The sequence below is a fragment of the Dermacentor albipictus genome, unplaced genomic scaffold (genome assembly GCF_038994185.2).
Source record: "Dermacentor albipictus isolate Rhodes 1998 colony unplaced genomic scaffold, USDA_Dalb.pri_finalv2 scaffold_11, whole genome shotgun sequence".
In the NCBI taxonomy this organism is placed as follows: domain Eukaryota; kingdom Metazoa; phylum Arthropoda; class Arachnida; order Ixodida; family Ixodidae; genus Dermacentor; species Dermacentor albipictus.
The window spans coordinates 16179008-16205287 of record NW_027225565.1 but is presented as its reverse complement, the minus strand read 5'-3'; the positions used below and the strand labels follow the sequence as shown (position 1 = coordinate 16205287).

Here is a 26280-nt window from a genome sequence, read left to right as displayed (position 1 = left end):
CCTAAATCTACGTACATGGGTGTTTTCGCCTCCATCGAAATGCGGCCGCCGTGGCCGGGATTCGATGCCGCGACCTCGTGCTCAGCAGCACAACACCATAGCCACTGAGCAACCCAGCGGGTTTTAAGAAGAATTGACACCCTTGTTTTCTTCATACTTGTTGGAAAATGGCCAGATTACAGAACCAGGTTAAACACAAATGCGAGATGGACTGCGATGACGTCGATAACATATTTTCTAGGTCTGATTTGAATGCCGTCTGCATCAACAGCATTGTTGTTTTTAAGCTCAAAAATGTACGACAAATTTCAGCATGGTCACTCAGCTCGAGAAAAATGCTATGCCTACATCTCTAAACACTAGTACCACTGACCGCGTTTTTTGATGATGACAACATGTTCACAAAGTGTTTATTGAAACACTCGGTTTAAAAGACGCCCGACATCTTTCGTTGTTAACGGTAATTTCACGCAAACTGCATTTCACATTTCCCTGTCTGTAATTGTACAAATCTTTTCTGGATTTTTTCTCCGCACGGCTGCAAAAGGGCTCTCCTAATAGAGTGCTTTAGCTTTTCGCAGTTCTTTGTTTAGTATATTCCTTAACTTCCTAAATGCAACAAGATCGCTTTACTGACGTGTATACGCAGAAATTTATTGAACATCCTATTTTTTTTGTTAAACATTCTGACATCCTTTGGCTGCCCCCACGCATGCGTTTTTTACCTATCCTGTTTTGAGCGGAAAAGACAAATTGTATAGGCGACTGAATATGGAGAGAAATTGGTCGTGCCCTTCACTAGCATCTTTATTGTTATAAAAAGAATACGAATCTGTGCGCAAATTAAGTGCGCGTGTGTGTTCCATATTTTCCCTGAAAAACATCTGTAGCTGAGCGTGGTATCAAGTAAAGTACTTTCATAAATATAAAATGAACATATTATGAATATTGGACAATAATCGCTGATATCATAGCTGATAGTCCCGGCTGTGTATATCTCTGCACCAGAGTTAATAAAATTGTCGAGACCTGATTGACAAGATGGTGTTACACGAGTAGGTGTCGTAATGACGCTGCAGAAACCGGAAGAATTGATATCATTAGTTATTGTGCGAGTTGGAGCGCTTTCATCAATCAAGCCCGTTAATGTTGAAGTCACCACCAAGAACCACTTTGTAATTGTGAAAAGTAGCATGCTCTAAGAGCTTTTCAGCACATTCTATAAAATTAGATATATTACCAGTAGGTGGCCGGTACGTTACAACAAACAGGTTATTGTCAGATTTAACGCTTAGCACTTCGTAATGTGGCGTGACGCAGGTGAATTCCTCAAGCACATCACGCTGCATGCCGTGCTTGACATGCAATGCTACACCGCCGCCCCCCCCCCCCCTCCCGTTTATCGGTGCGATTAATAAAGAAATGTGTGTGACCATCTACGATCAGCATTTCACTGTGTTCCTGATACCACGTTCCATAGAACATACTGTCAAATGGAAAAGTAAACTCGGCTAGAAACATAGTACGTCGTGCTTATAGGCAAATGAACGTGAATTCATGTGAAGCGCGGAAATGTTCCTTGCCTGTGCGGGCAGAACAATTTAACTTGATAAGCGATACCGACGGTACATCGTGTAGTCAAAAGAGAGCAAAGTCGCTGCAATTTAGGCGATCTTTTGAACGTCAGTCTTTGAGGCAATGAGGACGACACTACTGGCCTCAGTTTTGTGTGCAAGTAGTTTCCTATTTCGCTTCCAGACAAAGCGCCACTAACATTCGCGCTTTCTTGGTAATGCCAGCGAAAGAAGACGGCTCAAGGTGGGAAAGCGGTGCTGAATAATAAAACTCTAGTATCATGAGGAATTCTAACCTGATTGTTTCGCATCCTAGCCTTCCGCCCTTTTTCAAGCACACCTCTTCTGTCTGCTCTTAAACTGGACAAGTATATTAGATTTTCCAACTTTTCGGGTGGGCACACGGTGACAAACTTCAATGTCAGAAGGAGTTATGGGCCCAGCTAGCACATCACCAATTTTCCCAGCAAGTTCAGTAACGCGTTGATTGTCCTGTAGCACAAGTCCCTTAATTACTATATTGGGCTTGCGCGAGTATTGCTACGATTGAAAAACCCTCTTCTGAAGTTGTTGGATAACGTTTTCCTTTGCCTTGCATTTAGTGCACAACTATTCATTCGCCTTTCTGAAGGGTTCCCTATTCTCTGTGGCTTCTCTAAGCCCCTTTTCCATGTCCTCAAATTCATCGCTCATAAATTTAACGCTGTCCGTGAGAGACTTCATTTCAGCACGAAGTTCTCGGATTTCGCATCGGCTTTCTCTTTCAGATGTACATTTCGTCATGTCTTTGCAAAGGAGGAACAGTATGAGTGGAAAGAATGTATAATAAATATACAAGAGATACACAGCAATACAGAAAGGCAGCGGCGACAGCATAGACTACCTAGTTACAAAGCATCTGCACACGAACCTGCAGTACAGGAATCAAGTTTTTAGCGTTGCGACGATCACTTGCTACACAAGTGGTTAGCAAGATTCGTGATATCTGCAGTACAGGGATCAAGTTTTAATTGCTGCACCCATCAGCTGTCACTGCTACCAAGTATGAGATGTATAGAAGATGTAGTGCAAAGGCACAATCCGAAAGAAGACATACAGGCATGTCACTGGTACGTGTGACGTGTCTGTGTGCCATCTTTGTGACTTTGCCTTCACGCTACAATATGTCCTTAAGCAAACACACACTAACCCAACAAGTCCGCCTGCAGTATATACAAGATGATCTCGCCAAGACGTAAAGGAAATTTAAAAGAAGTACAGTAGAGGTAAAGCAACCTTTTTGCAGCTTGACATAACTTACCCTGGCATACACTAATGAACTGTTAATCATGGATTTGTTATGTCACTGATTAACATTGCTTTTATTGTATTCAGTCCAATCTAATGGACTCCCTATAAGCGCAATTATAACACGCATTTAATTTTAATGACCGCAAATTCAAATGCATTGCCATCAACTATAACATTCACCTTGATATTCAAATTAAGAAAAATGTAAAAATGCAACGGCCTTCATTGTTCAGTCACCTGATTCTCATGGTTAAGAGAAAAAGTAACAGTAATTTGTTGCAAACTGGAAAGATAAACTTACTGCACTTGAGCGATAGTGCAACCACAGAGGTCACTCATCATTGCTCTCGAAGGCCTGTTATCCCCATCATCAGCGCAGAGCACCTAGTCTTCGATGCCATTCATGGCAATTTAGACACCGCAATTCTTGGCTCGCCTCATAATCATATCGTAGCTTTGGCACATAAAACACAAAATCTAATAAAATCGCATTTCTTAACTAGTGTGCTGAAACGAAGCTTCCGACATGTAACACTAGCTGGCGGATACCCAACACTGCCACTAGCACAGTGACTTTATCCTCTATTAGCAAGCAGCGAGAATCCCAGTGGAAGATGTGCAGCAGGAAACATGGCAATAACACCTTTTCCTATATTCTATCCTTTCTTCATAATCTATGTTATACATAGCAGGCAACACTCTGAAGGCTACAATGACATAGATTTCTCTAAACATGTACTCACATTCACCACCATTCAATGCCGCATAGAGGCAGCAAAATCATGGACCGGGTAAAAAGGCTAGTTTAAGATGATGCAGATATCAAGGAGCTTCAGTGCAAAATTTGATGTTTGAAATAGAAGCGGGCGCATGACGAAAATCTCGTAAAAATAGCCGTTTTTGAAGCAGAAAAAAAAAAGAACCACAGATTATTCGATACTCCGTAATGCGAAATTTGAGCGTAGGTCATACATGTTTTAATTTCGCGATATATTGGCTGGCACGGAGTGAGTGTGGCGCAACAGCAGCCGCCGCAGATCGACTTTCTTGACGACGCGCGCTACTCAGGCTCCATCTTGTAGCCATGGTCGCCGCAGAGAGAGAGTGTGTGTGTGTAGTTACGAAAAAGAAGAGGCGCCGCAGAGCCCGTCTTGCGCGGCACCACACTTCTAACACTTTCACCATTCCCTCCTTCTCCGTTTTCCGCCCCATGTTGATGCTGCGCCCTCCTCCTCGTTCTCTCTTCGCTATCGCCATCTTTCACCGGCCGCTGCGTTCCGTGCTCGCTTTCATCCTTCGATCCACTCGTTAGCAGGGTTATGGCGACGCCGATGCTCGCTGCCGCAAAGAGCTGCGCTCTAAAGATCTCCGCCATTAGCACTTGCTGGAAATGACAAATGAGCTAATGTGCGGCTGCATGGCATGACGTCTGCAAACTTTGAGGCCATGCTGCGGCGTAGCGTAGATACGTGGTAGCCACTAGGTGACGGGACGAGCTCGCTGCTCGCGTGAGACACCCAGGCTACCGTGTACAACGATTGTTATCTCGGATTCTCCAAGAAATCTAATAAAACTTCAATAATTTGGATGTCACATGACCGAAACATATGTCCGAATTAAATGAATGTTGAATTATCACCGGTACCAAGAAAACAAACAAATGTTTGCTACATCAACACCCTTTTACCTGCTTAATGAATCAGCAAAACCTCAATTTATTCCACAGAAACGCAGCACGGAAACTACCATTCCCGTCATCTTATGACTAATCAGCGCTCACAGTGGTTCTCAGCGCTTCGCAGTGTGGTCGCGGCGCATATCTTGATCCAAGACACACGTTTTACAACCGCACATGCAGATCCCGATTTTTATTCATTTTTTTTTCAAAACATGTAGCCTTAGAGTTCGTGAGGTGTAGAAAAACACTGCCGAACGCTAGACTTCTGTGAACATGTGGGACATATTATTGAATTGTACGCAGCAGGTAAGTTAAAATCTCGTGTCAAAAGCACTGAAAAATTTCCCGCTAATGGGCTACATGCAAGCAGTCAAACCCACCAAGAGTTCTTGGCTGGTTTCGCGATCACGACGACATTCTTAACAGTACTATAATTGCCCATTTTGTGTTTAATAAGCAAAAAATACACGTCTGTGACTCGAAAAAAAAACAAGAAAAATCACATTATCTCTGCCCTTTCGATCTAAACACGCCATTTTGACGTAGTGGCGTCTGCTGTGGAGATCGCAACGCTGTGCTGCATATATATTCTGGCCGCGATATAGGGTGCCGCGACGAGCCCTTTCAGCAGCAAGACGATCAGAGAAGCGCATGCGGTGATTGATTTCACCCTAACGGCTATCTCGTATCGAGAGCGCACCCCACATGCCTGAACCGAAAGTAACCTTGTAAAGAAAAAAAGAAAGAAAGACAATCTTTTAGAACAGGCCCTCCCGCCTTGACATCCCCCTTGTGTAGCTTCCGCCGTGCTAGCGAAGGGAAAAAGAGAGAGAAAGCCGCACATTGACGCGAAACCTACATATAGCTTTGCTTTGGATGATTTCGGAACATTCTCGTGACAGGAGGGTCGTGAGATAATGTCTATTAGCAGTTGGTAACTATGATAAGTTACAACAGCATTGCAAGATTCTCTTTAAAATGAATATTGAGCATGACTCCTGATTTTGAGATTGTTATAACTTTCGGATTGCATTCCGAAAGTTTGTGGCAATATGCATTGGTGTCCCAGTTAATCTTGGCCTGCAGTGTAAAAAAATGTTTTGTTAAAGAAAGTTAGCGGGACAACTGTGCATTTTACTGCAGCTGTTATTTCGCTTATCTCAAAACTGATAATAACATTAGTTTCAAGACTTGTTCTCAGTATATGATCCTTGTTTTCCATCCGTAAACTACAATATGTCACAAAGCAATTGGTTAAACATGTAAAAGTGCATTTGTATTATTCAATCTGTCAACCAAAATCGCGAGTTTTGTAAGCTTTTGCAGCTGCAAGGCACGCCAGTAGTAGTTGTAGCAGTTCCTGTCGCGGTGAAGGGAAACTGCTGTAAAGGAAGTCTGTTTTTACCATGATAGAGGTAAGGATAAAAATACTCTACAACAGGAGTGGAGGCCCCCTCACTTCCCCTACAATTAAATAAAAGAAATACACAAATGCATTCTTTTTGGAATTCCCCATAATGGTGCCTTGAACCAAAGTGCATCGAGAAACCCCAAGAGAAAGCACCAGAGCATGTGCTCTTAACATGGGAAAAATGATCTATTAGTACGCATTTTCATTTCTTGTGTAAATAACGTGTGCCCGCTACATGCTAAGTGCGTCCTGAAGGACCACAAATAAAGTTTTCCAGTCCAGTCTTTTTCAAACAGCCCGACACAAGGATTGGAATACTGTCGAACCCACTGATGACAATATTCAAATGCCGCGAAAATTCCACTGGTATGAGCGATGATTGTTATAACCGGGTTGCACGAAAAAACGAAGAAATCAAAATGGGGGATGGCATAGCTGTCTCGATAAAGTTATAATGGCGGGGAGGCCAGTTCTCCCAACCACCTTCAACCATCCGGCTTTCTGAGTGTGGACTCGTTTAACGGTTTAACTGTGCTTCGTGCGCACTGCGATCGCGTGTTCTTAACAAGCCGTAGCTGTCGGCGTTCAAGAATGGCACTGCTATAACAACTGCAAACAGGGGCCAAGGGCGGGAAGTGACATACAAGCTCCGCCGAGGCATCACTCTGATGACCCCAAAAAGCGCCTTTTAAAAAATCCTGGAAGATTGCCGCGGCCGCATATCCGCTTGAGAAATCCAGAAGAAACGCTTAGGTTGCGATCTTGTACGCGTTCCAAAATAGCACGGAGGCGGTTCGTTCCACCGAGCCAAATACGATTCGTCAATTTGAACCGCGCCGAACGTCATGACGTCAATTGTGACGCGATATCTGCTGTGAATGAATCATTCCGTGTCGTCTCCTATCGGACGAACGGAACGGAACATACCGCCTATTTCGTGACGTAAAGAACGAACCGCCTCCGTTCTATATTGGAACGCGTACAAGATCGCATCCTTAATTTTTATAAACATCTCGCTACGTACTTCCCCCTAGCTTGCACGAGAAAACCGCATGTCCGTCAGCCTTGCTTGCTTTACGCGAAGCTTGCGGACATCCTTTTCCAAGGCATCCAAATGCTCCACGTAGTGAAGCGGAAGCTACCCCTCGCCAAAACAGGCCCGTGAGGGACTGTATCATATGCAGGACTTCCCGCGGGGACAATGTTGAGGCTGTAAAGAGCGGCCAGCTGCAGTGCAAGTTTTGCCAACCAGTTGCGACTGTGGAAGCAACATCTCGGGAGCATCACCGCCAGCCTCTAGCCTCATCGCCGTTGTGACGGTATGAGTTCGGCGGGCCAACTATTGTTACCAAACTCACCAATACGGACCTGATCTGCTACGGGTGCGCAAGTTGCCGTGGGAACGCCGTTTTGCGCTCATTCCCACGCACCGACCAAGACACAAGACAAAGCGCTACCCGGAGCGGCTCCGAGTTCTATGAAATTCGTGTGGTGTCGGTTTCGGACCGTACGCACGTGTGTGTGTGCATATGTGTGTGTAAATCGTCCTACGGAGAGGCGGCTAGTTTGCGATGACTAAACGAACGTTCGCATCACCTTGTATCGCGGGAGGACCGAGTGTTTAAAAACTACTGTTGTGCGGATGCTCGACACACTTCTCTTAAGAAGTCATGTTCGACTGAGACTCTCTCTCAAGCAGTCATGTTAGACTGATATAAATACTGTAAATAAACCCATATTCCTCGTTCTCGATGAGAAGCAGTCCTTCCCTTCATCAACGTCCTCAGCGTGGATAAGTTGGACGACGGCATGGGCCAGCTACCTTCTAATTCATGCCCGACTCTAATCTTGACAATGGATCTCGAGCGATGGGATTGAGCCCCCACTCCTGACAACTGGCTGACAGCGGTGAGATGGACTTTGCGACGTGGTGCTGTGACTGGGGTGAGTGCTTGGTTCTTGCTTTGACCCTCTAGGCTTCATTTTGTGGTTGTTCTGTTTAGAACAGTAGGGAAGCTAGATTGTTGAGTGTTAGCTAGGTTGTGTTTTCCTAGCTAAATTTAGAGAGAAGGATCAAGGCAGTAAAGCAGCAATCATGGAGTTAAGGACACTGCTGAGAGACGAGTTGTTGGTTATTGGGGAGGAACTGGGCCAAGATGTACGAGGAAATGCTAAAGTTGGAATTATTGGAGCTAATTTCCAATCAGGCCAGTGAGGAAGAAATCGAAATGGGATTGGAACTTCTCAAAAAGTGGGAGAAACGGGAAAGAGAAAGACAAGAACGCGAAAGAGAAGAACGGGAGAGAGAAGAACGAGACAGAGAGAGAGAGGAACGCGATAAAGATCGCGAATTAAGAAAAATGCAACCGGAACTTGAAAGCAAATGTTTGGAGTTGTTTCAAGGAAGTGAAGGCGCTCTGGGACGATCAAGTGAAGCAGAATCATACCGCATGCACAGGCTATTAAAGCCATTGGAGGTCGGGACCGACATAGGCTTGTTCCTAAGCAATTTTGAAAGGACTTGCGAAAAGATGAACTTCGGCCCGAGTGCATGGTCACAGCGGTTGCTGTCTATGTTGCCGTGTGAGGCGGCGGAAGTAATCGCCAGATTGAGTGCACAGGATGCATATGATTATGGAAAACTTAAGGCTAGTCTCCTGAACAAATACCACCTTTCAGCCGGCGCTTTTCGGCAAAGGTTTAGGAGCACAGGCAAGAAAGATAGCGAGGGATATCCGGAGTTTGCATATAGCTTAAAGGCCAACCTTGTCGAGTGGCTTAAAAGCGCGGAAGCGTACGACATCAGAGACATGATCATTGAATGCATGTGTCTAGAGCAGTTTTACAAAACCATCCTCCAAGCTGTGAAACTGTGGGTGCAAGACAGAGGTGATGTAAACACTGTGGAAAGGGCGGCTGAATTAGCCGAAGAGTACGCAACCTGTAGAAAGGCGAACGCCGAGGAAGAAAACTGGGACGGTCAAAATGGACCGCGGAAACCATTTCCGTTCAGAAGGGGTGCGCAGACTAGACGATCGGAGCCTGTAGACATGGCGGAAAAGCCCCAGAAAAGAGCGAGGAGAAACTTAACGGAGAAACCGCACAAAAAGAACAGAAAAGAAAATTCGAATCTTTTAGACCAATTCGCTGTTACAAATGCCACAAACTGGGACACATAGCTGTAAACTGCGGGAAGCTAGGCGTAGTTTTCTCTTTCGTGGAGGAAAAAGACGAGAATATGGAACATTTAAGTCCATATCATCACGACCTGCAAGTTAATGGAAAACCATGCCGAGTGCTAAGAGACAGTGCCGCCACGATGGACATTGTCCATCCATCTTACGTGACGGTAGATGACTTCACTGGAGAAGTAGCATGGATAAAACAGGTTGTAGAAGAACACAGCCTGTGTCTGCCCATGGCCAAAGTCAAAATCAGTGGACCATTCGGGGATCTAGAGACTGAGGCTGCAGTTTCCAAATTTTTGTCAGTGCAATACGCTTACATCTTTTCGAATCGTTCAAATCAGGTCATCAAAAATCATCATCAGCCTAGTTACGCCCACTGCAGGGCAAAGGTCTCTCCCATACTACTCCATCAACCCCGGTCATGTACTAATTGTGGCCATGCCGTCCCTGCAAACTTCTTAATGTTATCCGCCCACCTAACTTTCTGCCGCCCCCTGCTACGCTTCCCTTCCCTTTGAATCCAGTCCGTAACCCTTGGTGACCATCTGTTATCTTCCCTCCTCATTACATGTCCGGCCCATGCCCATTTCTTTTTCTTGATTTCAACTAAGATGTCGTTTACCCGCGTTTGTTGCCTCACCCAAACTGCTCTTCTCTTATCCCTTAACGTTACACCCATCATTCTTCTTTCCATAGCTCGTTGCGTCGTCCTCAATTTCAGCAGAACCCTTTTCGTAAGCCTCCAGGTTTCTGCCCCATATGTGAGTACTGGTAACACACAGCTGTTACACACTTTCCTTTTGAGGGATAGTGGCAACCTGCTGTTCATGATTTGAGAATGCCTGCCAAACGCACCCCAGCCCATTCTTATTCTTCGGATTATTTCTGTCTCATGATCCGGATCCGCAGTCACTACCTGCCCTAAGTAGATGTATTCCCTTACCACTTCCAGTGCTTCGCTACCTATCGTAAGCTGCTGTTCTCTTCTGAGACTGTTAAACATTACTTTAGTTTTATGCAGATTAATTTTCAGACCCACCCTTCTGCTTTGCCTCTCCAGGTCAGTGAGCATGCATTGCAATTGGTCTCCTGAGTTACTAAGCAAGGCAATATCATCAGCGAATCGCAAGTTGCTAAGGTATTCTCCGTCAACTTTTATCCCCAATTCTTCCCACTCCAGGCCTCTGAATACCTCCTGTAAACATGCTGTGAATAGCATTGGAGAGATCGCATCTCCCTGTCTGACGCCTTTCTTTATAGGGATTTTGTTGCTTTCTTTGTGGAGGACTACGGTGGCTGTGGAGCCGCTATAGATATCTTCCAGTATTTTTTACATATGGCTCATCTACACCCTGATTCCGTAATGCCTCCATGACTGCTGAGGTTTCGACTGAATCAAACGCTTTCTCGTAATCAATGAAAGCTATATATAAGGGTTGGTTATATTCTGCACATTTCTCTATCACTTGATTGATAGTGTGAATATGGTCTATTGTTGAGTAGCCTTTACGGAATCCTGCATGGTCCTTTGGTTGACAGAAGTCTAAGGTGCTCCTGATTCTATTTGCGATTACCTTAGTAAATACTTTGTAGGCAACGGACAGTAAGCTGATCGGTCTATAATTTTTCGAGTCTTTGGCGTCCCCTTTCTTATGGATTAGGATTATGTTAGCGTTCTTCCAAGATTCCGGTACGCTCGAGGTTATGAGGCATTGTGTATACAGGGTGGCCAGTTTCTCTAGAACAATCTGACCATCATCCTTCAACAAATCTGCTGTTACCTGATCCTCCCCAGCTGCCTTCCCCCTTTGCATAACTCCTAAGGCTTTCTTTACTTCTTCTGGCGTTACATGTGGGATTTCGAATTCCTCTAGGCTATTTTCTCTTCCATTATCGTCGTGGGTGCCACTGGTACTCTATAAATCTCTATAGAACTCCTCAGCCACTTGAACTATCTCATCCATATTAGTAACGATATTGCCGGCTTTCTCTCTTAACGCACACATCTGATTCTTGCCTATTCCTAGTTTCGTCTTCACTGTTTTTAGGCTTCCTCCGTTCCTAAGAGCCTGTTCAGTTATATCCATATTATAGTTCCTGATGTCCGCTGTCTTACGCTTGTTGATTAACTTCGAAAGTTCTGCCAGTTCTATTCTAGCTGTAGGGTTAGAGTCTTTCATACATTGGCGTTTCTTGATCAGATCTTTCGTCTGCTGCGATAGCGTACTGGTTTCCTGTCTAACGGCGTTACCACCGACTTCTAGTGCGCACTCCTTAATGATGACCATGAGTTTGTCGTTCATTGCGTCAACACTAAGGTCCTCTTCCTGAGTTAAAGCCGAATACCTGTTCTGTAGCTTGATCCGGAATTCCTCTAGTTTCTCTCTTACCGCTAACTCATTGATTGGCTTCTTGTGTACCAGTTTCTTCCATTCCCTCCTCAAGTCTAGGCTAATTCGAGTTCTTATCATCCTATGGTCACTGCAGCGTACCTTGCCGAGCACGTCTACATCTTGTATGATGCCAGGGTTCGCGCAGAGTATGAAGTCGATTTCATTTCTAATCTCACCATTCGGGCTCCTCCACGTCCACTTTCGACTAACCCGCTTGCGGAAAAATGTATTCATTATCCACATAATATTCTGTTCTGTAAACTCTACTAATAACTCTCCTCTGTTATTCCTAGAGCCTATGCTATATTCCCCCACTGACTTGTCTCCAGCCTGCTTCTTGCCTACCCTGCATTGAAGTCGCCCATCAGTATAGTGTATTGTGTTTTGACTTTACCCATCGCCGATTCCACGTCTTCATAAAAGCTTTCGGCTTCCTGGTCATCATGACTGCATGTAGGGGCATAGACTTGTACCACCTTCAATTTGTACCTCTTATTAAGTTTCACAAGAAGACCTGCCACCCTCTCGTTAATGCTATAGAATTCCTGTATGTTACCAGCTATTTCCTTATTAATCAGGAATCCGACTCCTAGTTCTCGTCTCTCCGCTAAGCCCCGGTAGCACAGTACATGCCCGCTTTTTAGCACTGTATATGCTTCTTTTGTCCTCCTAACCTCACTGAGCCCTATTATATCCCATTTACTACCCTCTAATTTCTCCAATAACACTGCTAGACTCACCTCACTAGATAACGTTCTAACGTTAAACGTTGCCAGGTTCAGATTCCAATGGCGGCCTGTCCGGAGCCGCATATTCTTAGCACCCTCTGCAGCGTCACAGATCTGACCGCCGCCGTGGTCAGTTGCTTCGCGGCTGCTGGGGACTGAGGGCCGGGGTTTGATTGTTGTATTCATATTGGCGGCGAGAATTAGGAGTGGCGCCCTCTCGCGAGTGACGTCACGGCCAGGACGCCGCTCGCTCCGGCTCGCTCGGCTGCCGCGCGAGCTCGTTCCCTTCGTGTATGCTTGGGATATGGGTGGCTCGAGCCGTACGTATTGAAGAATACGTCGGCTGCTTTCAGCTGCCATACCTTAACCACAGTTTCTTCTTCAAAAGTGTGTGAGTCGAGAAACATTGCGGCTTGGATATCGCAAGCTAAGTAGCGTTAAAGGGGTCTACTAGGTTTTGCAATGCATATATGCGCCGTGTCTATCGGTAAATTTTGACTAAAAAAAGAATATCTGCAAATTCAACGCGAAAAGTTGTGTATGATGCTTCACTAAACACTTAACATTCCTTTAGTATTTAGCTATGAGAGGCATTGCATTTTACGTAGAAGAAAAATTTGGTAATTGGCGTCAACATGTTACCCGATGTTAGAAAGACACTGCCCAGCGAAGCTGTCATCATGATTCCTATTACTCTGGTGTGTTGTTCTATTCAAATATGGCCATTCATTAATGCGTAAAAAAATAGTTAGGCGCGCATTTCTTATGAAAAAGTTTTCTGCTACTTTCATCCCCCTCTGAAACAGGCCTCCAAAAAAACGAATTGCTCATGGCTGCTAACACGACGGTGCGTCATGTAAGTTAATTCACAAGCACCATAGTAGCAATCACCTGAGAGAAAAGTTTCATTGTTAAGATTGAGACCCACTCAATTGAAAGTGATGAAGTTTCATAGTGGCCCTCAGTAGCCTTTATCGACAATATGGCACACCATTTATCACGTAACGGTAGCAATCGACTGTCCGTATGGCGAGGCACGCTGTGTTCGCGAAACCCATCAGTTCACTACAACTTCGAATGAAAACCATAAAGCATTTTTTTACAGCGCCAACTGGAATGGCTAAAGTATTCTCGAGCTACTACACCGCAGCTTAGATTGCCTACAAAAGAAAAATTCAAGCACCTTCTGTCTCACCATGTCTCGATCCAGCGTTATTTAATTATACAAATGGATAACTATTCGCATCGTCGGTACATAAAAGAGTACCTTGCAGGCTAAATTAAGTTTGCTCCAATCCAATCACAAACATTCATAAAGAAAGCGCCACAAGCCTTGCATATACTTTCACTAGATTTCTCACCCTCCACCGGGGGAATTTCGATATCTTCAATATGTCCCATACTACTAGTCATTGACGCTTCGACTTCTTTCTGACTGTGGCTATGCGGTCCAGCAAGCATACTTCACTAAAAAAATTGGGCCGAGCAGCCTGTGTCAGTTCGCCAAACAGATTCGTCATGTATATTCCTCAAGGAACAAGCACCAGTAAATTTCTCAAGTGAGTTTGATTTGATTTGATTTATTAATTTCCATTTACACACACACATGTACAGAGGAGTGGTAAATGGAGGTGGATGAGGGAAGAAAGCCGCACAGACGCGGCTTGAGGTAACCTCACCCCCTTAGGTACAATATGGCTGCATGGGGTAACACATCAAGCACCATATAAATTACATTTATATAGTGGCCATAAAAAATTGCAGTTATACAATATACGAAAGAACTGTGAAATATTTCCACAATAACAATGCAAAACACATTGCGGCATTGAAATAAATAAATGATATACACTTGGTAACATAGACAAAAAAAGAGGAACATAACATACATTATTAATCATTAACAAACGCGCTCTAAAAAGGTGAGTTGAACGTGTAGCACGGAAAAGGGAATATATATTGGTACATTCCTATTTGTACTCCGTAAATAGCTGTAAGCCTTCATTGACTTTACTTCAAATTTCCGCCGCTTAAAGAAAATAAACACGCGAAGAACCGCCTAATGTTGACAAGCAGTTAAAGAAGCAAGTGAGGCGTGTAGAATCTAAGCTCCAGTATTAGATAAGTCGCCGTGCTACTGCCGAGCGTTTCTGGGAGGAAATGCGAAAATTCGATATTATACCATGAACTACTCGTCGTGAGCAAACCTGTTTTAGCGGAATAAAATCAACGTAACTGCTGTAGAAGTTATATATAGCCAGCTTTGTGACATACTTGTTGCACCGCGGCAGGTATGGTATCATAACTGGATTCCTATAGGCTATGCTTTTGCGATTGTCTATCCGCGTATGAAAAACCCGCAATGGGCTGGTCTGCGTCGCTTCGGCTGGCACTGTAGCGTTGCCTTCGAGAGCTGCATTGTAGTCTAAGAAATTAGCTCTTTGAATAAATGTTCGCAAAGGAAGACGTTGTAAAAATATATTTGAGACAACCACCATAAGTATACAAGCAGAGAGAACGAGGGCGAACAAACGAAAACACCGCAGAAAGCGCCCGGACAACGCTCGAACTGTAGCAGACGACAGGCGCGAGTCCGTGCCCTGACGTCACGCGAGCGGCGCTCGCAGCGCCGCTCGTGTTCGTTCTCGGGGCTAATAGGAGGTTGTGGCCAAGTACTGCACCAGGGTGGCCAATCCTGCTCTGGTGAGAGAGCGCGTTACCGGTTCTGGTCACCAGGATCAGGCCGCACTCCAGGCCTGTTTGTGCAATTTTCTCTACACACGGTTTTTTTTTCGTATTTTCCGGCGGAGAATTGCGCGGCACCGGGATTTAAATCACGGTCCTCTTGCACGGGAGACGAATACTCTACCGTCCCCGCAGGAGTTAAATTAAAAATCTAAATTATGGGGTTTTACGTCACAAAACCACTCTCTCATTATGAGGCATGCCATAGTGGAGGACTCCGAAAATTTCGACCACCGGGGGTTCTTTAACGTGCACCTAATTCTAAGTACACGGGTGCTTTCGCATTTCGCCCCCATCGAAATGCGGCCGCCGTGGCCGGGATCCGATCCCACGACCTCGTGCTCAGCAGTCTAACACCATAACCAGTGAGCAACCACGGCGGGTCCCGCAGGAGTTGTACGCCTCATTTAACCTACAGTGGTGCCCTATTTGATCAGTCAAAGTGGACCAATCTGAGCTCGGTTATACTGCATGGATGGCACTCGGCTAGAGAACCTGGTATTTATGACCTGCATAAGTGTGGCCATACATAATTGAGGATATATATAATTTTTTAGGAGGGTTTCCGTACAGTGATAAAATGAAGGAAAAGACATTAAAAAGAAAGAAAAAAAGGAACATGATATGTGATTTGAACTCGTGACCCTTCAATGTTGCCCGGAATGATAGCTCAGTCGGTTGGTTCGTCAGGCCACAGGTTACTTTCAAGCGCCACAGCTCCTGCTCCGAGCCTCATACTTACGTAGAAAGGGACCGATGTTGTCCGCGACAGTCGATTGGATGGCGAAATTTCTTAGAAAAATGGCCGCCCGAGGAGAAGAGTGAACTCGAGCGGCTTTAGAGACTAGGAAAACTGCCTTAAAATATTTAGACTTGAGGGAAAGCTTCGTTAACAAACTATAACACGGCAATCAGCACTCGAATACGACGAGAGAAATTATTGAGACGTGCAAAATTCCCTTGAAATAAATATTAGTTACTGAATCGTTACTGCGTGACAAAGGGCTCAAACTGGGAGAGGGCGTAGTACAGGTATTGACCCGAGGCTAAGCTCGTAAGATCGTGGCGCTTTCGGCTGAAAATGCTCAAGCTCCTCCAGCGGAAGCAGAAAAGGGGATAACTTCAATACCCGAATCCGTGCCAGGCCCGAGGGACAAAAGAAGAGTTGAGGACAGCCTGCCAGCTGACCAGCTCATTGAGAGCGTAGCACTACATGTCAAAGTTCTAGCCTACAGGAAGAGCAAGCTGACGCACTCACAAGCGAGACAGGGTCGTTATTATCACCGGCCTCAAAGAACTTTGATCAGCTCTTACGTGTGGATAGAGAGTCACTGGCAGCCGAGTAAAAGAATGATGGGAGCTTAGCTAAATTACATGGCACAGCTAAAGAAGGCATTGCTAGGCGCAACGTGACGATACATGAGAGAGGAGGATTGTTGTATCGGCACTACAGAGATCGAAAGGGTAGCATTTTAGATGAGTTAGTCGTACCTACTAAGTACAGGGAGGACCTTTTGAGTCTCTGTCATGGAAATGGGTGGTCCGACCACCTAGGCATAAACAAATTAAAGGAAAGATTGCTTATGGAATACTACTGGCCTGGCTGTTTCAAAGACATAGAAAACTTTGTAAGATCATGCGACGCCTGCCAGCATTCTGGTAAACCAGGAGAGACATGGAAAGCTCCACTGAAGGTAGTGCCCTTAATAACAGAGCCTTTTAGACGACTTGTAATAGACACGGTAGGGACTATTCCAAAAACAAAATCGGGCTACAGGTAGTTGTTTACCATGCTGTGTCCGGCTACCAAGTTTCCAGAAGCAATCCCTCTGAAAGAGCTCAGCTCCACCGAAGTAGTAGACGTGCTTTCAACAGTGTTTGCACAAGTTGGGTTTCCAGCCGAAGTTCAGGCAGATCGAGAGTCAGTATTCACGAGTGCACTGACTTCCACATTCTTGCAAACGTGCGGGGTAAAGTTAATACACAGTTCTGTCTATCACCCTCAGTCAAACAGTGTAGAGAGGTGGCATTCGGTGCTTAAGTGAGTTTTGCGTGCGCTCTGTTACGAGCACAAGGAGGACTGGGAGAACTGTCTTCCGGCAACTTTGTTTGCTTTGTGAACGGTTACACATGAAGCGACATGGTTCTCGCCAGCAGAAATAGTGTATGGGAGGACACTCTGTTCTCCACTGAGAATATTAAGAGAGATGTGGCAGGAAAGAGGGGAGAGTCCAACAGTGGTTGAATACGTGCTAAATTTGCTGGAACGGCTAAGCGCAACCCAAGAACTAGTCGGAAAAAACATGGGAGTAGCTCAAAAGAACACCAAATTCTATTACGACAAGAATGCGAGGCTTCGTACGTTTTACGCTGGAGACGAGGTAATGATCCTCAAACCTTCAAGGAAGAACAAGCTTGAAGTTCACTTGGACGAGCCCGTTAAAGTGTTGCACATACTTTCAGATACTAACTATGCTCTCAAAATGCCCGGTCGCAGGAAGGAAGGGAGGATATATCACTGCAATTTGATGAAGCCGTATGTAGAGCGGAGCGGAGTCGTTAACTATACCATCAAAGAGCAGGATGGCACTAGTACCAATTTTAAGGAGTATAGGGCGGCCTCCAACTGTGAAATCGGCCAAGAAGAATTAGAAGAACACTCGGTAAGCTCGCACGCTCTAAGGCCAGAGCAGCTAGATGAGCTAAAAGGGGTGTTAGGGGAATATATCGACAGGTTCAGCGATCGGCCAGGTAGAACCGAACTAATAACGAATGAAATAGAGCTGACATCAACCGAACAAATAAGATCAAAGCCTTACAGGGTGTCTCCAAGACAGAGCGAGATTATGAAAGCAGAGATACAGCGCATGCTAGAGTTGGGAGTTATTGAGCCCGCTGAGAGTGACTACACGTCACCGCTAATACTGGTAGAAACCCCTAACAAGGACCCTCGTCCGTGTGTTGACTACAGGAAGTTAAATGCCATCACTAGATATCAACTGTACCCGACACCCAACATTGAGGAACGAATCGAAAGAGTTAGCACTGCCAAATACATTTCAACTATAGATCTCGTGCGGGGGTACTGGAAAGTTCCCCTTTGAGAAAGTGCCAGCCACTATGCCGCATTCATCTCACCTGTAGGCACTTTTCGCCCTCTCGCACTCAACTTCGGGCTGAAGAACGCGCCGTTTAGCTTCTCTAACTTAATGAATATTGTCCTAAAAGACTTGCAGGAGTTCGCCTTGCGATATCTGGATGATGTAGCAATTTTTCCGGACAGCTGGGAACAACACGTATCGCACCTCAAACAGGTGTTCTCACGGTTGAGGGAAGCCGGCTTAACGATGAAAGCGGAAAAGTGTAGGTTTGGTTGTTCGCAGGTTACTTATCTGTGCCATGTTGTCGGTCAGGGCATGAGATGGCCGGCCGAGCTGAATATAGCTACGATTGGAGAACTTGCTGAGCCGCACACGAAAACAGACCTTCGTTCATTTTTGGGACTTGTGGGGTACTATCAACGGTACATTCCGAATTACTCGCATTTGGCAAGTCCATTAACAGACGCCCTCCGAAAGGGAGCACCGAGTAACGTACACTGGGATAGATAAGGACAAAGAGAACGCTTTGCAAAGTTTGAAAACGCTATTGGTTTCTCGTCCTGTGCTTCGCGCGCCAGACTACACAAAAGAATTCATAGTTCAATGCGACGCAAGCGACAGAAGTATGGGCGTGGTACTTAGTCAGGTCGGCGAGGATGACGAGGAGCATCCTATCCTCTATGACAGTCGTAAACTAAATGTAAGAGAGGAAGCGTACAGCGCTTCAGAGAAGGAATGCGCTTGTTTAGTTTGGGCCGCCCAGAAGTTGTCGTGTTACTTGTACGGAGCGAAGTTCATCTTCGAGACCGACCACTGTCCTCGGACGTGGCTCAATCAAATGTCACACAAAAATGGCCGCTTCCTCCGATTGAGCCTCACTCTCCAAGAGTACAACTTCTCCGTTAGATATAAGAAGGGAAAGTTGCATAGCAATGCGGATGGTTTGAGCAGGCTAAGTTGAATTCTGCGTTTGAGGGTCCCGCCTAAATTTTAGGGTTACTAGTGCTATTTTTTTAGGCCAAGGAGATCTCCTCTCATTTAGCAGGATTCCCTCCCTGATTGCTGAATTTGTCAGCACGAAATTGCTTCAGAAATTGGCATAGCGAAATGCAGCTTTTTGTTTCTTGTTTCTGCACTTATGTTTTTTTTTGAAGCCTAGCGGGTCTAAAGTGAGAGCCAAGGTACGTCATCTCGGCGCAGAGCCGTGTTGTGGTGTTCATTTTGCAGTTGCCTGTCCTTGTTGAATGTTTTGGGGCGGTGACATCAATATACAAGTGGTCGCTGCGAGCCACGGCATCAATATCACCCCCTGGCCACTAGCCGTTCTCTTCCTGCCCAGCAGTTGTCAGCGCTAGACAGTCGAGATTTTCCGGGCCATGGAGGTGCTGTTAAGAACGGCCAGCTGCAGTGCAAGTTTTGCCAACCAGTTGCGACTGTGGAAGCAACATCTCGGGAGCATTGCCGCCAAGCTCTAGCCTCATCGCCGTTGTGACGGAATGAGTTCGGCGGTCCAACTATTGTTACCAAACTCCCCAACGTGGACCTGATCTGCTACGGGTGCGCGAGTTGCCGCGGGAATGCCGTTTTGCGCTCATTCCCACGCACCGACCAAGACGCAAGACAACGCGCTACCCGGAACGGCTCCGAGTTCTATGAAATTCGTGTGGTGTCGGTTTGGGACCGTAAACACGTGTGTGTGTGTGTGTGTGTGTGCATGTGTGTGTAAACCATCCTGCGGAGAGGCGGCTAGTTTGCGATGACTAAACGAACGTTCGCATCACCTTGTATCGCGGGAGGACCGAGTGTTTAAAAACTGCTGTTGTGCGGATGCTCGACACACTTCTCTTAAGCAGTCATGTTGGACTGAGACTCTCTCTCAAGCAGTCATGTTAGACTGATGCACTTTCTCAAACAGTCATGTTAGAGTGATATAAATACTTTAAATAAACCCATATTCCTCGTTCTCGATGAGAAGCAGCCCTTCCCTTCATCAACGTCCTCAGCGTGGATAAGTTGGATGACGGCATGGGCCAGCTACCTTCTAATTCATGCCCGACTCCAATCTTGACAACGGGTCACGAGCGATGGGATTGAGTCCCCAATCCTGACAAGGCAGCCTGCCCTACCACGTCAGCGTTGCCGTAGTGGCACTCTCTGTTGCTAACCGATGCAAGCACTTTCGAGACGATCGAAAATGCTTGCATCATCACTCATCAGTTAGAAGTACTTCGTTGCGCTTTCTTTTCACAGGTAACGTCGTGTATTGCCAATGATCGGCGGGTGGATCAGCCATGTTCCGTTTTGGCGGTTACTCAAACGAGGCTGATAAACTACGTGGACAGGAACGACTTCGATGCAACGAACAAAGACAAGCACGAGTGACTTAATCCGTTGGCATACTAATTGTGCAGAATGAGGGCCCAGCCATAAAGACCCAGTGAGCAATCTGGGAACAGCGCCAGCACTTTACGCCGGCAGCATTGTCAGCGCAGTTGGGGCAGTCCATTCATGTTTAGGAGGGTGGCGAGGGGCATAGATATGGACGCAGCCCATTCGTGTTTGGAGGGTTGGAAGGGTGACGGCAGAGATGCACACGAGGCTGCCATGGATGTATCATAGAGAGAATCGCGTGGCGGGCAATCGTGCAGCGGCTCGCATTTCACTTCATTTTTCTTTTCAAGTGTTTCGCATTTCATTACCTTTCTGCAGGAACACCTAGCAGCCAAACTTCATCGTTATAACCGATAATGCAGCATGGGGACATTGTAGTAAGCGGGTTATATTGCTCCATAGACAACATACAAAAGTTGACGGTGCCGCAGCTTTTCATTGTTATAACCCATATATTGTTAAAACCGATATCCTTATAGGTGTGTTCGATTTTAGTGATATCTATCCCAGGAATTTTTTTAAATTGTGGATATATCATTTAGAAACACCATTATATAGCAGTAATTTCAGCTTCCCACTCTTTCTTTTTTTGTTCTCATTGCGGCTTCTTGCAGTTAAATTCAAATGCACCAGTATCTGTACCATTTATAAACTACATCCTGCTGAGCTGAAGTAGCGCAGCCGTGTTTTCATTCAACAGACAGACGTAACCCGTGATCATCATGTTGTGCATGCAGAAAGAAGCCGGCGAACGCACGAAAGGCGCGCCCGGGAGAAATATTGCTGTCGCTTAAGGGCAGCCCCGTTTCAACCAAGCCTGCTGAGGTTGTCCTGTGTGTCCACCTGGACGAAACCGACGTGAGTAGCGTCAAGATGGCAGCTTGTCACTTAAGAAGAGAGTGCACAACACAGTTCACGCAAAGCAAATGTGAATGATGTACCAAAGCAGCATGTCATCTTATGCTTCTGTAAAAACTTGCAGCTGCTAAAGTCCCTTCTTGGTGTTTAACGTTTCTTAAAACAGTGTTAAGAGGGTGCACGACACGTGCTGCTGCGCCCCTGCAAATGTTTCTGAGTGAACGAAACTCCTGTGAAATTGAACACATTTCTACCGTCTCTTGAGGTTTTCTTTCACGCAATAGTATTGCGTAAATTACCGAGCGAGTCTACTGATTTTGTAGTAAACCTCGAACACATGCATGTCTGGCCAGACATTTTTGCCAAACTGACTAGTAAAGGGTCTCCCGTTGATTGTGATTGCGAGTTGGCTGTGCGCACCATAGGTTGGAAGAATGAGTGGATATTCGTTCCCACTCGCTCATCAATGCTTCTATAGGCTATGCATTCACATACACTCATCTGCATTCGCACTCATCGGTACTCACTCGGGCTCACACTCAGACTCGCCGGCAGTCACCCACGTTTGTACACACAGCCAGTCAAACTCACCGTTACGGACTTTCATTCATATTCACGTTAACTATAGCACTCACTCCCGTTCATAGCCACATCCACTCGTCAGAAATGAGTGTGGAGTGATAAGGAGTTATTGTAATTGTGGGTGAGTATGCCGACCTGCAGTGGACCGTGGCCATATATGGCAATATGAAGATTGCTGAATTACAAACACTTGCTGTGCACTTTCTTAATAAGTAACTGTTTATGTGATTGGTGCGCCCACATGATATGGGCACATTGGCTTGCCAGTTTCAGGTCAACTAAAACAAGCCGTTGGCCAAAACGTGCATGCGCATCCAGGGCGTGTCATTTCAAGTTGCTCTCGCCGAGTAGTTGACATTTTTGCTATGAGAAAACATACATTAAGGAAACACTGATGGGAAGTATTAAGTCGACATAGGCTGTTACTATACCATTCCAGAAACCTCGCAGTGCTTGTTTTGTGCCAAGAAAAGACTCAGTTAAAAAGAAAACCGCACCTGAACAGTCTGCACACCTTTAGTGCAAATAAAATGACCCAACCCCGAGCGGAGAGTCGTGATTTAACGTATATGCCATCACCGCCCTTCGCTGTCCTTGGCGAGTAAAACGGCACCCAACAGCCAGCGCTATGCTTTCTTCCATAAAATGCAAATGTGCCGCCAGAAACAGAGCCCAGAAAAAAACGACAGTGCGAAAGAGGAAGGGAACGTGCGCACCCAATCAAAATCATGATATTCGACGCTCGTTGCGATGGACTTCGTTCTTTGCTACTTGCTACTTGCAAGTTTCGTGAGCCAGAAAACTCGGTGCAGCACCGCATGATAACTCAACTATTGAAACGTGCAAGCATAGGGGGCGCAAAGTCAAGCAAAAACAAAACCTTTCGATCATCCGCGTCGTTGTCAAGAGTAACATCAAAAAGTTGTTTTTTTTCCAAGAATCAAATAGAAGTGAGTAGCATTTCCTTCCATGTTATGATGCAGTGCAATGATCTTTTCATTATGAGTGGCTAAGACTAGCGACGGAATTTTAATTAGTCACTACGTCAGCAGGCAAGTACTTGAATGTTCCGGTAGAGTCTTGAATCGTGTCCTGCATTTATATCAATTTATCAAGTACTAAAGCTCTGTTCTCCGTAATATTCACGTTTTGGAGCACTAATCTATCACTTTAGCTTGAACTAATGTTTGTCTTTAGTGTCCCTGTAAGCTGCTGAGCGAACATCATTCGTTCCACCCACCGTGGTTGCTCAGTGGCTATGGTGTAGGGCTGCTGAGCACGAGGTCGCGGGATTGAATCCCGGCCGCGGCGGCCGCATTTCGATGGGGGCGAAATGCGAAAACACCCGTGTACTTAAATTTAGGTGCACGTTAAAGAACGCCAGGTGGTCGAAATTTCCGGAGTCCTCCACTACGGCGTGCCTCACAATGAGAAAGTGGTTTTGACACGTTAAACCCCATAATTAAATATAATTAATTAGAACATCATTTGCTTTGCTGTAGCCGGTGTTGCCTCAAACCATGCATTTACCGTTTCATTATAGTAGCAGTAGAAGACTCACCAAAAAATCATCTCCGACCAAGTATTGGACTCACTTCATTATATTTGCTAATCTTTTAGTTCTTATGTGTTATCTTGAAGTTTGTCTTAGCGAGTATTTTTTGTTTAAGAAACCTAAAGAAGAAAACCAGGGGACAAAATGAAAACCGATTTAATTCCTTGAATACAAGCAACGCTGTTTGGAAGTGTATTTGATTGGGTAGCTTGATGAAAATATCAGCAGAAAGTGAAAAGCCCCACAGCCACTGGCTTTCCTGCAACAGCCACTCAATGCAGCTGGTGGACGTTTGGACCCTATGAATGAGCCCCTTTTGCGTGACAGACAGAATCCATCATTATTAGTAACTAGTAATGCCCCACATAAAGCTGTAGACTAGTGTTAAAAGAAATTTTTTCATTTTTTCCCCAAATGTACTATTTAATCTAAAACAGAAGTAGTTGATTCATAATCGAAATCTTGAATTTTTGCATATCTGTGGTACATCTAGAAGTATAAAAATGTATGTTATACTTTACATCCTATTCAGAAACTGAAAGTATAGATCTCATGTCCAGCAAAGCATGCGCCTTATGCACTTGCCACACTGACTTGAAGCATCTACTGATGGTACAGTTTTATTGGTCATTTATAAACCAACAACTGTTCTTCATTAAAGAAATGTGTGCAGAATGTTGTGTGATGACTCGAACATTGTAGTTGTTTGAACAGTGCAAATAATTGGTCAGTCTATGAGTATTTGACTCGGATGTTTGTGACAGCTTTGTACGGTGCCTAAACAAGCTTCTTCATTGTGTTAAAAATTCAGTGTGGGTCCCTTTAACACAGCTCAACTCAATTATTATAAGGTTGCATCAGACGTGAACATACTTTTGTTATATACAATATCCTTTACATGCCGATCTCGCTATTAACTAGCTTAGAATACATTGTTATGCAGTTGAACATTAGTAGCATAACGAAGTCACATATATGACGTAGAAATGCCTTCATTTTAATATTTGTTATTTATTATAACCATATACTCGTCAGGCACTGATAGTGGTGAGAAGTGTTTGATTTATTTCGCTATATCTGTGCCCATTATATCAGTGTTTCATTTATCCAATGATTAATTATATTGTCTTCATGCTCATTATATATTCTTTTATAACTAATATACATGGGTTGTTCAAAAGTTTGCCAGTTACATTATTTAATACGAAAATGCAGCAGACTCCTCTGCAAGAGAGACAAGGTGGTAGGATGATGCTCGTAATTACAAAGTATTTAAGTCCCCATTTGTTGCGCAGTAAGTAATGCCGCATTACCCTGTTGCTCTGAAAGAGTTGAATTACTGACTGAAAGCATGTGCACAAGTTAATCATTACTTACAAGCTAGGAAGGAAAAAAGATTCTTGCATTGTTACTGATGAAATGCGGTACGACCAACAATTCATCAAACAGGCTAGTGCATTCATAATGTGATCGTCCGTAGCAATATGCAGTACATGGAAGCGGAAAAAAGAAGACAGCCTGAATATGCAGGGGCTATTGAATTTATAAACATCCTTGGTTATTTCTTCACAACCACTGCGCACAGCTGGCAAAATCAAGTCACGTACAGAATTGTGTACACCATGTCCGAAACGTACATTATCGTACATACAATGTTTCACTTTTTAGCGACGACCAAAGTTTGACTGCCTTATTTGCATTTTTTTTTCTTTGTACAGGAGATTCAAAGGAGCGCCGGGGAGATCACTGACGAATCGGTGAAAGACCTGTGCAAGGCCATCGAGAAGCTATACGAGGATCTCTGAAACTAAAATAAAAAAATCATGATCTGCAACCTCAGCTCATAAAAAGACAATTAACGCATTTTTGATAATTAGATTTTTCAGAGTAACTTAAGCAGCGGTAAGGTACTTCTGCCTCGGCAGATTGAGCTCGTGTGCGAACACGGCAGGCCGGTGTCTCACGGTCGTAGCTTTTTTAGAAAAGATCTGCATTTTCTAAAAAAAAAAGAAGACCCTGCATATAGGCAAGGAACTTGTGAAGGAGCATCAAGCATGGAATAAATAATCATATACAGCTGTGTTCCATCATTCTGTTAACAGATTCGTTTTTAACGCACCATACAAAAGCGAAATATCGAAACAGGTTGGCGAAAGATGCAGCAACAGGACGCAATGACAACCATTGATGAAGGTCCAAACTCAGCTATACGCCCTTTATTAAGCGATGCAGCAACGCCTGTTGCCGCATCGCTTATACATTCTAAATCTGCTAGCGTATATGCACATACGCTTGCAGGTTTACGAGGCCTAAGATTATTCAATGAGAAGAGGGTGTGATGACTCTACTACGCCGAGCCGTCTCCTACCTACGTGCTTTTAACAGCATGACTGTGATAACGGCACGCATCTATTACAGCTCCTTCTTTTTTGTCGTTTTGTCTCAGGTTCAGATATTTCATTCACACCGCGATTTTCATACGCCGGGGCTTCTCCGTAAAGACGGAGACAACTTCGTCGACGAAGGGTGGTACCTGGTGAACGGACATGAAATCGAGCCGATTAAACTGCTCTTCAGGCGTCATGTTCCACAAATATGCATACACTCTCTTCAGTGTCGACCGCTGTCAATAATTTGAGAGGGAGGAACAACTTTTATTGAGTCCTTGATGGGGTCAAAGGCGGTCAGAGAGGCGGTGGACTGTCCCTCTCACCCCCTTCCTAAGTCGGCGGCCTGCCTTTTGTAGTCTAGCGGCGTCCGCGGCCATCCTCCGGACGACCCAGAGC

The 26280-nt window shown here is 45.0% G+C and overlaps 1 protein-coding gene across 2 annotated transcripts in view; it reads left to right on the top strand.

Annotated features, from left to right (window-relative positions):
• Nucleotides 1-25334, top strand: part of LOC135896800 (uncharacterized) — a 183139-nt gene extending 157805 nt beyond the window's left edge. For both annotated transcript variants that reach the window (XM_065425289.2, XM_065425290.1), the window contains 2 exons: nt 21237-21357; nt 25213-25334. In XM_065425289.2, the coding sequence (XP_065281361.1) occupies nt 21237-21357; nt 25213-25299 (208 nt within the window). In that variant the 3' untranslated portion in view covers nt 25300-25334. The remainder of the gene's footprint in view (nt 1-21236; nt 21358-25212) is intronic.
• Nucleotides 25335-26280: the final 946 nt, after the last annotated feature.